Genomic DNA, 13,238 nt, shown 5'->3' on the forward strand with positions numbered 1-13,238 from the left:
TTGTATTCAGTTTTGGTCTCCAAATCTGAGGAAGGACATTCTTGCTATTGAGGGAGTGCAGCGTAGGTTCATGAGGTTAATTCCTGGGATGGCGGGACTGTCATATGTTGAAAGGTTGGAGCGACTGGGCTTGTATACACTGGAATTGAGAAGGATGAAAGGGGATCTGATTAAAAAATGTAAGATTATTAAGGGATTGGACACGCTAGAGGCAGGAAACACGTTCCCGATGTTGGGGGAGTCCAGAACCAGAGGCCACAGTTTAAGAATAAGGGGTAGACCATTTAGAACAGAGTTCAGGAAAAACTTTTTCACCCAGAGAGTTGTAAATCTATGAAATTCTCTGCCTCAGAAGGCAGTGGAGGCCAATTCTCTGGATGCTTTCAGGAAAGAGTTAGATAGGGCTCTTAAAGATAGCGGAGTCAAGGGATATGGGGAGAAGGTAGGAACAGGGTACTGATTGTGGATGATCAGCCATGATCACATTGAATGGCGGTGCTGGCTCGAAGGGCCGAATGGCCTACTCCTGCACCTATTGTCTATTGTCTCGTGAGACTAACGGATGCCATCTATTTACAAACAGTAAAAATTCGAGCTAACATTCATGTTCCCCAAGTTACAGACACTACAAAGCTGAATAATCAACAACTTACCACATACATTCAACAAACATACTTAGTTAAAAGTACGCACAGAGCATACCTTTTCAATCATTATGTGCATCTTTGCCTTAAACAAAGGAAGAGAGAACAAGCCCCTTCATGCGCTATTTTATTCACCCAGGATATTTGAAACTGGACACTAGTCAGCTATCCAACGGGAAAAGCAGCTGCAGTTTCTAAGCTAACCAATCACACCAGAAGCGACTTTTGACAATCTGAATAAGGCACGCCCCCATAGGACAATATAACATAAAATTATGGCTCACATGCCAACATGTTAATTACGCTTGTACTACATTGTAAAGTTCAGGAATGTTTTGACTTGAGTTTCCTCATTGATTTTTACAACAGTGGTAGGAAGAAAACTAATTTAAAAGTGGCAGTATAAGAAATATTTTCTAGTGTCAATAGGCCAGAGAATGGTAGGTGCCTGGAACTCACAGCCAGGGATGGTAGTGGAAACAGAATAGTAGTGTTTAAGAGGCATTTAGGCCAGCATATGCCATGCATAGAATGGAAGGATATGAATCATGGGCCAACAGATAGAATTAGCTTAATTTGACATCATGATTGGCAAAGAATAAGTAATCTGAAAGGTCTGTTCCCATGCTGTAATGTTCAATGTTCTATAATTTTAAAGCATGAAGGATTTGTATGACTTTTCCATGTCAGACAATTAAAAATTTGTGGTGAAAATTATTGTTACTTACAGCACTTAAATCATGTTCAGGCTGTCCAACATGACTCCACAGAATGAGAATTCTATCCAGGAAGTAATATTTTTAGGGGTTTTGTTTCACTATTTACTATTAAGTAAAAGCTAGTGGCAGAAATTGATGATGAAATTCACCAGGGATGGCCCTTAGTGTATCAGCACAGCCTCTGGTTGACTGAGGAAAAGGATGTTTAACCACAAGATCTCAAATCAAGCACAGAAGTCATGGTCTACCAGGCAGCAGAAGAACCCTGTGCTCCTGTGCACAGATATCTGAAGGCACAGGGAAGGTATTCCACTCTGACATTGTCTTCATGAAAGTGGCCTTTTGCTGTAAATCTCACCACATAAAATACACGGATTGGCAGGATGTTACTGTATTTATCCAGTAAATAGAAACATTGCTACCATATCAATTCAGTCCAGCATAATGCTGTCTCAAACAATACCTCAAATCCACTGGAAGGACAAATGTACCAAGTAAATGCTTTCTCTCCAACTGCCATCCTCAGCACTGAGCCCTAATGACACTGCCAGCTCCTTTAGGAAGGGTGGACAATCGGAATTCAGTCACAGGTAGAGTGTGCTCAAAGCTTCCTTGAATGGTGAATTTGTGGAATTTATAGACACACGTAGCTGTGGATGCCAGGTCATTGGGTGTATTTAAGGAAGCAATTGATCAGTTCTTGATTGGACATGGCATCAAAGGTTACGGAGAGAAGGCCGGGATCTAGGGTTGAGGAGGAGTGAAAAAACAGGATCAGCCATGACTGAATGGCAGAGCAGACTCGATGGGCCAGATGGCCTAATTCTACTCCTATGTGTTATGGTCTTATGGAACTTGAAAATGCAAACATCTGCACCAGAACCTGGAAATCCATGGTCTATCATTATGTAAAATGGAAAAGACTGTAAGACCATAAGACAAAGGAGCAGAAGTCGGCCATTCACCCCATTGAGTCTGCTCCGCCATTTCATCATGAGCTGATCCAATCTCCCCTTTAGTCCCATTATCCCGCCTTCTCACAATTACCTTTGATGCCCTGACTACTCAGATACCTATCAATCTCTGCCTTAAATACACCCAATGACTTGGCCTCCTCTGCTGCCCGTGGCAACAAATTCCATAGATTCACCACCCTCTGGCTAAAAAATTTTTTTGCATCTCTGTTCTGAATGGGCACCCTGCAATCCTCAAGTCATGTCTTCTCGTACTAGATTCCCCCACCATGGGAAACAACTTTGCCACATCCACTCTGTCCATGTCTTTCAACATTCGAAATGTTTCTATGAGGTTCCCCCTTCATTCTTCTAAACTCCAAGGAGTACAGTCCAAGAACAGTCAAACGGTCCTTATATGTTAACCCTTTCATTCCTGGAATCATTCTAGTGAATCTTCTCTGAACCCTCTCCAATGTCAGCACATTCTTTTTTAAATAAGGAGCCCAAAACTGTACACAGTATTCCAAGTGAGCTCTAGAAAAGAAAAATTCTAATTGGCACTGTGAACCTCAAAGCAATATGCAGGAGTATTCAGAAGTCCAGCATAAAGTGTGAACATAACAAATTCCCTTCTGAAATATGGACCCTCTCAACCCATTAACAATCTCTGTATAAGGGACTGTGGTTCCTATATCAGCTCCCTCCATCATCACAGAAACCTCAAGTCAAACTTTAGAAGAAGTATACAATAATCAATACAGAGGGGCAGCTAAAGAAGAAGTAAGAGTAGATGACATAATAAAATTCTGAAGTGTACTAGAACTGGGCTGAAATGAGAAGCTCAATTCTTCTCTATAGCAACCTAATTCTGGCAAATAACAGTTCCACAACTCCCTACTCCACAGATTGATGGAGGTTCTTCACCATTTATTCCTCAGCAGTTCAAGGAAATGGTTCAGCAGCAACTTCTCAAGAAAAGTTAGGAAGGGCAATAATGTTGTTATGATAGTGACACCCACAATCCTGTAAATGATTAAACTGCAGAAAGAGCATCAGATTCAATTTTACATTTGAATACCAGATGAAGAATGTAACATTACAGTATTAACTCACTTTGCAGATGTTTCTCTTGCCATTCCACTCCATCTTCTTCAGAAGGTGACATATTTCCATTATTGATGTCTGACATCCATGACTTAATCAGTTGTTCTTCTATAATTGCTGCCACGTCCTTCTTTGGAACATGAAGAACTCCAAGATTGGGAAAGCTAATCAGATAATAGATTTGTCAACTATCTTCGTAGAAGTGTTTAAAACTCAGTACTGAAAATTTTAGTACATCTAAAATTTAAAAGGATGTTTATAATAGCTCTATTCTTCATGTGCAATTATTTATTAGAGTAGTGCAAACAGTACACACTTCCATTTGATTTCCAACATGTTTAGTCCAATTTTGTTCAGAATATCTGGATTAAAGTTTTCTCATTCATTACAAGATCTATTTGATGAATCTAGGTAGTCATAACCCAATTCCTTGTGAATATATTTCTCAACAAGATCTATGTATAATTAACAGCAAGTTGATAAAACTGCAAAGCTACATAAGGGTGGCCATAATAAGAATGCAGAAGAACAGCCCTCACTGATATATTGGAGTTGGAGTTGCTGACTACCACAAAAATGAAGTTGCATTTCATCACTGAGCCATGGCAGGAGAAGTTCTATTCTGCTGTTATTAGTATTGTGCCCCTCAACCATCAGTGCCTTGAACCAAAGGGGATAACTTCACCCAACTTCTATTGCTCCATCATTAAAATGTTTCCACAACCCATGGATTCACTTTCAAGAACTGTTCATCTCATGTTCTCAATATGTATTAATTAATTTATTTATCTATTTTTGTATTTTCACAGTTTGTTGTCTTTTGCAACCCAGTTGAATCCCCAAGTTGATGTAGTCCTTCATTGAATCTATTATGGTTATTATTCTATCATGGTTTTATTGAGTATATCTATCAGAAATCTCAGGGTTGTATATGGTGACAACAACATATACAATAGAGCTTCAACAACTAGCACCAGCAGAAGCTGAGCTTAAAAAGAAACAGCTAAGGGATCCTCTCGAAGGCAAGTCTACTGGTCAACAATGAGCTTCCTAAATCCATGTTATGTATATGGTGACATAGACAACACTGAGAGTCTTTTGGATTCATTTATGACATATACGTACTTTGATAATAAATGTTTTGATAGTGATAGAGAAAAACTGTTAAATTCATCAGCAAGCATGGACATTTAGCCCTGATGAACATAAAGGTCATTAAACAAGAATAGATTTAACTCTGTCAGCCCCTGACAATAGGTCCAGTGGGAGAATGAATAGTGTATTGTGTTTCCATGGATTACATTACAACACTACAAACTGTTCTGGCATTTTTAACAATCAAATTCTGATGATATCTATCCAGTTCAATTTCAAAGTCAAGGGAAACTTTGCTACAAAATTCTGTGAAAAAGCTGCATGAGCTTTGTATATAAAGTCGCTCTCAGCAACCATTAAGTGGGTCATAAAATCATTCTTGCTGCAGGATATTTTTCAGCTTCCACATGTTTCTTGTCCTATTATTCTCAGTACAAGAGAGATAAAATTCACATGGACTCATTCTCTCCCTCAGCCTCAGGATGTCCCAAAATGGTTTACAGTGATTGAAGCTTTTTACATGTAGCCATTCGGGAAACATGATTTGTAAATGCAACAGGGTGTTGGGAACATTAATGAACACCTGCAAAAACAGAGATAGTTTTCATCTGAAGGCTGCACCTCGAACAGCACCATGCTCCCTCATTACTACCATTGAAAATCAGCCGAAATCTTGAAGTACGGACAAGGAGATGAGCCGACATCTTACTGATTTCAGGGCTCATGCTCAACTACCGAGTCTCTGCTGAGTTCTAGCTTACTGCTGATAACTCATTTCTGTTTTATTTTATATGAGGAAAACCACTGGAAGGAGGAATTGCAGCTTCAGCAATTGACACCAGCAGAAGCTGAGTTTAGAAAAAAAAAACAATTAAGGGATTCTCTCGAAGGTATCAAAACTGAGCAACTCTACTGGTCAACAAAGAGCTTCCTAAATCCATCCGAAGAATCAGAATCAGGTTTAATATCACCGGCATATCTTATGAAATTTGTTAACTTCACGGCAGCAGTACAATGCAATACATAGAAAACATAGAAAACCTACAGCACAATACAGGTCCTTCGGCCCACAAAACTGTGCCAAACATGTCCTTACCTTAGAACTACCTAAGCTTACCCTTAGCCCTCTATTTTTTTAAGCTCCATGCACCCATCCAGGAGTCTCTTAAAAGACCCTATCGTTTCTGCCTCCACCATCACCACTGGCAGCCCATTCCACGCACTCACCACTCTCTGCATAAAAAAGTTACCCCTGACATCTCCTCTGTACCTACTACATAATAAATATAGAATAAAAATAATTACAGTAAGTATATAAAAGTGTATAAAATAGTTTTAAGTAGTGCAAAAACAGAAATTAAAAAAGTAGTGAGGTAGTATTCTTGGGTTCAATGTCCACTTAAAAATCAGATGGCAGAGGGGATGAAGCTGTTCCTGAATCGTTGAGTGTCTACCTTCAGGCTTCTGTACCTCTGTCTTGATGGTAACAATGAGAAGAGGGTATGTCCTGGGTGGTGGGGGACCTCAATGATAGATGCTGTAGTAGTGGGTAGTATAGAGTAGTGTCTATAGAATGTCTCAAGACAAGCTGCATCAGATTTCTCAAGGCTATTGCTACAACTTTTGGATGACATCGAAGTTAATACCTCAGTGTATTTGCCACAAGCTCATTCCAGGGTATTAGAGGAAAACTGCAACTAAGTAGACAGATAGCACTATTCACCCGGGTAAACCACTGTATGTAATAGTTGGGAAAGTAGAGATTTGTGATAGTGGTTATCTTTAGCCCAGAGCATATTGTTTACATGTACCAAAACACCAACAGAAGAAAGCTCCATCTTTAAAAAAAAACACTATTTATTTATTTATTTATTTATTATATTTTAGAAATTACAAAGAATAAATGTGATATAAAATAGTAAGAAAAATAACATTAACCCTCCCCCCTCCCCTTCACCCTCCCCCCCCCCCCTTAACTCTTATCTAAAGAAAGAAAAAAAAGGAAAGAAGAGAAAAATTGCCTGGATATCGGAGGATCCCCACATGCTCCATGGAGTTCAAAATAATTTTAATACTTATTTTTACTTTCCCCCATTACTTTATAATTTTATCTTCAAAGGACCTATGTATTTAATTCTATCTTTTGTAAGTGTGGGAACCAAATTTTCAAAAATATATCATATTAATTTCTTAGATTGTATGTAATTTTTTCAAGTGGAATACAACTATGTATTTCATTATTCCAACGATCCATAGTTAAATATAAATCAGATTTCCAAGTAACTGCGATAACTTTTTTGGCTACTGCCAATGCAATTTTTATAAATTTTTTCTGATACTTATTCAATTTAAGTTTCGGTACTGTCCCTTCAATGTCTCCTAATAAAAATAATATTGGACTATGTGGGAGTTGTACTCCAGTAATTTGTTCCAATAAAAGTCTTAAATTTATCCAAAATGGTTGAATTTTAAAACAAGGCCAAGTAGAATGTAAAAAAGTACCAATTTCTTGATTACATCGAAAATATTGGTCAGGCATATTTGAATTTAATCTATTTATTTTCTGTGGTGATATATATAATTGATGTAAAAAATTATATTGTATTAATCTAAGTCAAACATTTATTGTATTTCTCATACTATCAGAACATAATCTTGACCAGTTTTTTCCATCAATTTTAACATTCAAATCAGATTCCCATTTTTGTCTTGATTTATGAATTCCTGATTTAATTGTCTGGTTTTGAATCAAATTATACATACAAGATGTAAATTTTTTAATTTTTCCCTTCTGAATTAATATTTCTATTTCACTAGGTTTTGGTATCAACATTGTTTGACCCAGCTTTTCTCGTAAATAAGCTTTTAATTGAAAATAACAGAAAAGAGTGTTATTTGATATTTTATATTTATTTTTTAATTGATCAAACGACATCAATATACCTCCTTCAAAACAATCACCTATATATTTAATCCCCTTTTGGAACCAATTATGTAAAAGTTTATTATCCATCGTAAAAGAAATAAGCCTATTTTGAATTAAAGTTCTTTTTGCTAATAAAGATTTCTTTATCTCATCGTCCATATTTACCTTATTCCATAAATCAATCAAGTGTCTTAATATAGGAGATTCTTTTTTTTCCCGTATCCATTTGGATTCCCATTTATATATAAAATCTTCTGGTATGCTTTCTCCTATCTTATCTAATTCTATTCTAATCCATGCCAGTTTCTCTTCATCAAAAAAAGACACAATGAATCTAAGTTGATTTGCTTTATAATAATTCTTAAAATTTGGAAGTTGTAACCCTCCTAAATCAAATTTACATGTCAATTTTTCCAATGATATTCTTGACATCTTTCCTTTCCAAAGAAATTTCCTTACATATTTATTCAGTTCTTGAAAAAACTTCTGAGGTAATTGTATTGGTGAAGTTTGAAATAAATATTGCAATCTAGGAAATACATTCATTTTTACAGCATTAACTCTACCTATTAATGTTATTGGTAACATCATCCATTTATCAAGATCCTCTTTTATTTTTTTTCATTCAATGGATAATATAACCTGGTTACTTAGTATAATTCATTTGGCACAAAAAAGAGAGGAAATGAGTGTGGCAGTTGCTTTGGATGCAGAAAAAGCATTTGATAGATTGGAATGGGATTTTTTATTTAAGGTATTGGAAAAATATGAGTTAGGAAAATCTTTTATACAATGGATTAAAACTTTAAATACTAATCCTCAAGCTAAAGTAGTTACAAATGGTCAGATTTCAACACCATTTTGCTTAATGAGGTCAACTAGACAAGGCTGCCCATTATCACCTGCTTTATTTGTATTTGCAATAGAACCATTAGCTAAATTAATTAGAACAGATTCAGATATTGGGAGTTTTAGAGTCAATCAAGAAGAATATAAGATTAATTTATTTGCTGATGATGTTTTGATTTATTTAACAAACCCATTGCAATCTTTGCAAAGATTATCTTTTAGATTGGAAGAATATGGGAAAATATCAGGGTATAAAGTAAATTGCGATAAAAGTGAAATTTTACCCCTTACCAAAGGAAATTATAATCAATGTCAATTAGTAACTCAATTTCGATGGTCAATAAATGGGATAAAATATTTAGGTATTAAAGTTGATAATGATGTAAAAAATTTATATAAACAAAATTATTTGCCATTATTAAAAAAAAATAAAAGAAAGCTCCATCTTAAAACTGGAGCTGTAGCATGCAGCCAATAGCATCATGAGATGCACCTGCAGACGCTTTCAATTTAGAAACTGAAACATTGCACTTCTGACATTAAACCTTCTCTTGAAGAATCAGTGCAAAGAAGTGTTTTAAGTCTTGGAGCAGAGATAGAACTCATAATTCTTTGTCTCAAAAGTAGGATTGCTTCGGTGGTAGATAAATGAGCAAGTACAAGCGACTCTTGGAAAAGTGTGACTATATGAAGTGACCAGCCACATCATCATGATATAATTAGGACGTATCTCATCAAGCAAAGAAGAAAAAGGTGGAACGACATAGGTCAGTAAATAGGTTTGTAAAGATTCTTTCAGCCAATCGGGGAGGGAGTTGCTATAGTCTAAGTTGTCGCACTGTGGATAAATCCCTGAAGCAGCCATTCAAGAAGGAGAAGAGAGAGCTTTTATCAATAATCATAAAGCAAAAACAAAGCAGATTTAGGAAATTAAAACAAATAAAGATACTGGAATTAATCAGCAGATTAGGCAGCACTGTAAAGAGAGAAATAGAACAGAAAATTCAGATCAGCGATGCTAATACTGCCAACCTACTGAATTTGGACCAGATATGCTTGAGGAATTAGAACCTATCACTAGAGAAAAAGAGACCGATTATCTGGAAAAATATAATTCAATCAGAGAGAGTCAATGTGATTTTGTGAAGGGTAAGTCGTATATGATTAATCTGATATTATTTTTGAGTGGGTTGCTGATTAGATAGGTGAGAGAATATGATATCCAATTGGGCTTCCAGAAGGCATTCAATAATCATAATAGTCTGTGAATTTATTGCTTCAAGACTCTATGGAGTTTTTGGAATCATTTTATGGTGTCTCTGAGCATTGATGGGGATAGAAATCACAATGGTGATTATTTCTATTTATATATTACCCATTACTTCCATGTATCTTTCAGAGAGGTCAGTGTCTGCCAGAGCATAGCATTATTGTCCAACCCACATTCTTTAACACATGAGCTGATTTTGTATTTCAGTAAAGCTCCTGTTTTTACCAGATTTCAAGTCCTGGCCAAGAATTTGCCTCATGCCATTTAGTTGACTTTAAAATAAATTTGGGGTCATCCTAAATGGTCACGAAAGTTACCCAAAGAAAAAGGAAATCATAGATCGTTGCAGTCAGGCTGATACAGACAATGCTGATTTCAGCATGATATACCCCACTGATGTTGCACAGTTTCTCACAGTTCTCTGCATGTAGGCTGGCAGGTGCTGTATCTGCAGCCAGCTTTTATAGAGATATACTACAATACAAGGAACATTCTTTCGAAGTATGAGAGTGTTGCAATTGAATGAATGGGTGCTACAGAGATGGAAGGGAAATGAGAGGGTGCTCCTACAGATGACAAGGACTTGGTCAGGTAAAGAAGAACAGTAAATCATAAACATGAGAAACTCTGCAGATGCTGGAAATTCAAAGCAACACACACAAAATGTTGGAGGAACTCAGCAGGTTGGGCAGCGTCTAGGGAAATAAATAAACAGTTGCCGTTGCAAGGTGAGACCCTTCTTCAGGATTGGAAAGGAAGGGAGAAGACACCAGAATAAAGAAAGGTGGGGGAGGAGAAGGAGGATAGCTGGAAGGTGATAGGTGAAGTCAGGTGGGTAGGAAAAATGAAGGGCTGGGGAGGAAGGAATCTGATAGGAGAGGAGAGTGGACCAAAGAAGAAAGGGAAGGAAGAGGGAACCTAGGGGGAGATGAAAGGCAGGTGACAAGAGTTAAGATGCCAGAGTGTAAAATAGAAGAAGAGGGGAGGGGAGAGAATTTTTTTTTACCAGAAGGAGAAATCGATATTCATGCCATTGGGTTGGAGTCTATCCAGATGGAAAACAAGGTGATGCTCCTCCACTCTGAGGGTGGCCTCATCTTACCACAAGAGGAGGCCATGAACCAACATGTTGGAACAGGAAAGGGAATTGGAATTAAAATGTTTTGCCTCTGGGAAATTGCACTTCTGGCGGATGGAGCCAGGGTACTCAACAAAGTAATTTATGCTGAGTCTCACCAATGTAGATGAGGCCACATCGGGAGCAGCTGACACGATAGAGGGCCCCAGCAGATTCACAGGTGAAGTGTTGCCTCACCTAGAAGGACTAATTGGGGCCCTGAATGGAGGTGAGGGAAGAGGCGAATGGGCAGGTGTAGCACTTTGGCCGCTTGCAGGTAAAGTGCCGGGAGGGAGATTAGTGGGGAGGGACGAAAGGACCAAGGAATCACGGAGGGAGCAACCTTGCAGAAAATGGAGGATGTGAGGTAAAGATATGTTAGTAGAACAGTGCCCCCAGATGGCATGTGCTTTATACACTTGAGGCTACAGAAACCCTCCAGGGCTTCAGCTAGGTATTCCTGACAGGTGGTTGACAAGGAAGTATGTTCATGAATCAAGTTTCTTAATGTCTGCACTTTGGGAAAGCTTGCAATTGCCCTTTCTATTCTGCTTGGTCCTCTGAGTGAAGCTCCCTCTCCTTGGATGACTTCCCTAATACAAAAGGGAGAAACAAACTTTGAGGTGTGGCAGAGATCGAAATGGGCAGCCTGGAGTGATCCTAATTCTAGAAAGCTGAGAGTGACAGTCACCCTGATCTCCATGAGGAAAGAGTGAAACACATGAGAGGTTGTATTTGCGGTCAGAGAAGACAAGGAGGGTTGGCCCTTTAAATCACATGCGCTCTGGGGAAGCAGTTTGTAAAGACTGGTATAACTGTTATTTTTCTGACTGATGGAGATGGAAAACTGAGCTCTCCCTTGTTGTTCTATATCAGCCTCACATTTGACTAACCTGTAGGGTGGCAATTTGGTTGGACAGGCTTGGCCTCCTGTTATGCACTGTTAATGACAATACAGACAATCAAATGTGTTATACACCCAAATTCCTTGGGATTAGTTAGATTAAACTTGCTTCCTTGTTATAATTAACAGCAACAGTTTACAGCCCTGGCATGCAAGTTTCCCATTGCTTTTTAAATTTGAATGCTACCTTTTGAACATTTGTTACAATGTGTATTTCTGATGCCACAGTGATTGGTTAAAATTTATGTAAATGTCAAATTCTTAGCTTAAATAAACAGGATCAACAGTAAACTTCATATATTTCTTGTTCTATTTTCCTACCTTGCAGTCATGTCTTCAGAATCTATCTGGACCACACAGATTCCATTTTTACATTGTCTTCCTACCAGGCTGTGCACGTGCAGAAGTGGAGGTTCATCAATGGTAACCAATTGCACCACAATTTTGACAGGGCCTGTATAGTTATGGACCTAAAAGGAAAAGGTTGTGATTTTTGATCATTTGGTGCCATAGTCCAAGGAAACATTAAAAAAAAAGGAGGGAATTTGATATTCCTTTAAAAAGCAGCAAAAAACATAAAATTAATTTCACTACACGTCCCAGGGCTGCACCAACATTTTGTGTTATTGAGGCTGTCAGCATGGTGAGGCCTCATCGCCTGGCCTGTCTCATGAAATGGAGTGCTCACACATGATAACTAGGCCTCAGGTGATGAGAGCTGAGGCACAGTTATTGGTTTGCCCAATGGCATTTGTTCACCTCCATGCTGTGAAAGCCCTTTTTAGCTATCTCTAAACAAAACTGATCATCAGAGATATTTGGAAATAATTGATGTATGTTTAATTAGCTTAAAAATTAAATAGTTTAGAAAATAATTAATAATAACAAATAGATTCAATTATAAAACCATTAAATGTTAACATTAATTGAAATATTGAAATAAAGAAAAATAAACTCAAAAGAAGTAACAAAGGCCAGCAACTGTTTCAAACTGCGCGTGTGAAGTGAAGGAACAGATACTAGTATGCTAGCCCTTCAACTTAGAATATATTCCATGATGCAGCCTCCAGATCTCATTGTGATAGAGAATTCCCAAGATTCACAATCCTTGGAGAGAAGAAATTCCTACTTATTTTTCTGTTAAATCAGCAACCCTATAGTCTGAAACTATGGCCTCTGGTTCTATACTTCAACGTGAAGCGAAACACACTTTTCCCATCTGATTAACATCATCTTTCATTCTTCTAAAGTGCAAATGAACGTGGATAGAAATACTCAGCTTGTGTAAAAGTTCATTAGGCCCCTCCTGTTACAAATAATGATCAAGTTCTTGTACAATTCTTTATTTCAACTTGGTGTTAATTTTGTTACAAAACAAAATGTTTAAAAGGATTTAGAAGGTTATTCCTGTTCATAGCTTTGCTTCCATCACCTACCTTCACTGTTGGGTATGTCTTTTTGTTTTTTTCACTTGAAACACCGGGTAAACCACCATGAGATGGTCCCTCACATCCATAACGAAACCGGAAGCCTCGCTTCAAAACAGAAATACAATGAACTAGTTATTGTGTTCCTCAAAGAATAATGGTACAGCTACATAACAGTTTGATTTTCAATATTCAAAGAAAAAGTCACAACTGTATGTATCTGAGGT

The 13,238-nt window shown here is 37.5% G+C and overlaps 1 protein-coding gene across 3 annotated transcripts in view; it reads right to left on the reverse strand.

Annotated features, from left to right (window-relative positions):
- LOC140739598 (nuclear factor NF-kappa-B p105 subunit-like) overlaps positions 1–13,238 on the reverse strand; it is a 53,754-nt gene that overhangs the window by 24,101 nt on the left and 16,415 nt on the right. For all 3 annotated transcript variants that reach the window (XM_073067997.1, XM_073067996.1, XM_073067995.1), the window contains exons 4-6: positions 13,021–13,119; positions 11,906–12,054; positions 3,433–3,587 (exon numbers count right to left, since the gene is read on the reverse strand). In XM_073067997.1, the coding sequence (XP_072924098.1) occupies positions 3,433–3,587; positions 11,906–12,054; positions 13,021–13,119 (403 nt within the window). The remainder of the gene's footprint in view (positions 1–3,432; positions 3,588–11,905; positions 12,055–13,020; positions 13,120–13,238) is intronic.

The sequence above is a fragment of the Hemitrygon akajei genome, chromosome 15 (genome assembly GCF_048418815.1).
Source record: "Hemitrygon akajei chromosome 15, sHemAka1.3, whole genome shotgun sequence".
Lineage (NCBI taxonomy): Eukaryota > Metazoa > Chordata > Chondrichthyes > Myliobatiformes > Dasyatidae > Hemitrygon > Hemitrygon akajei.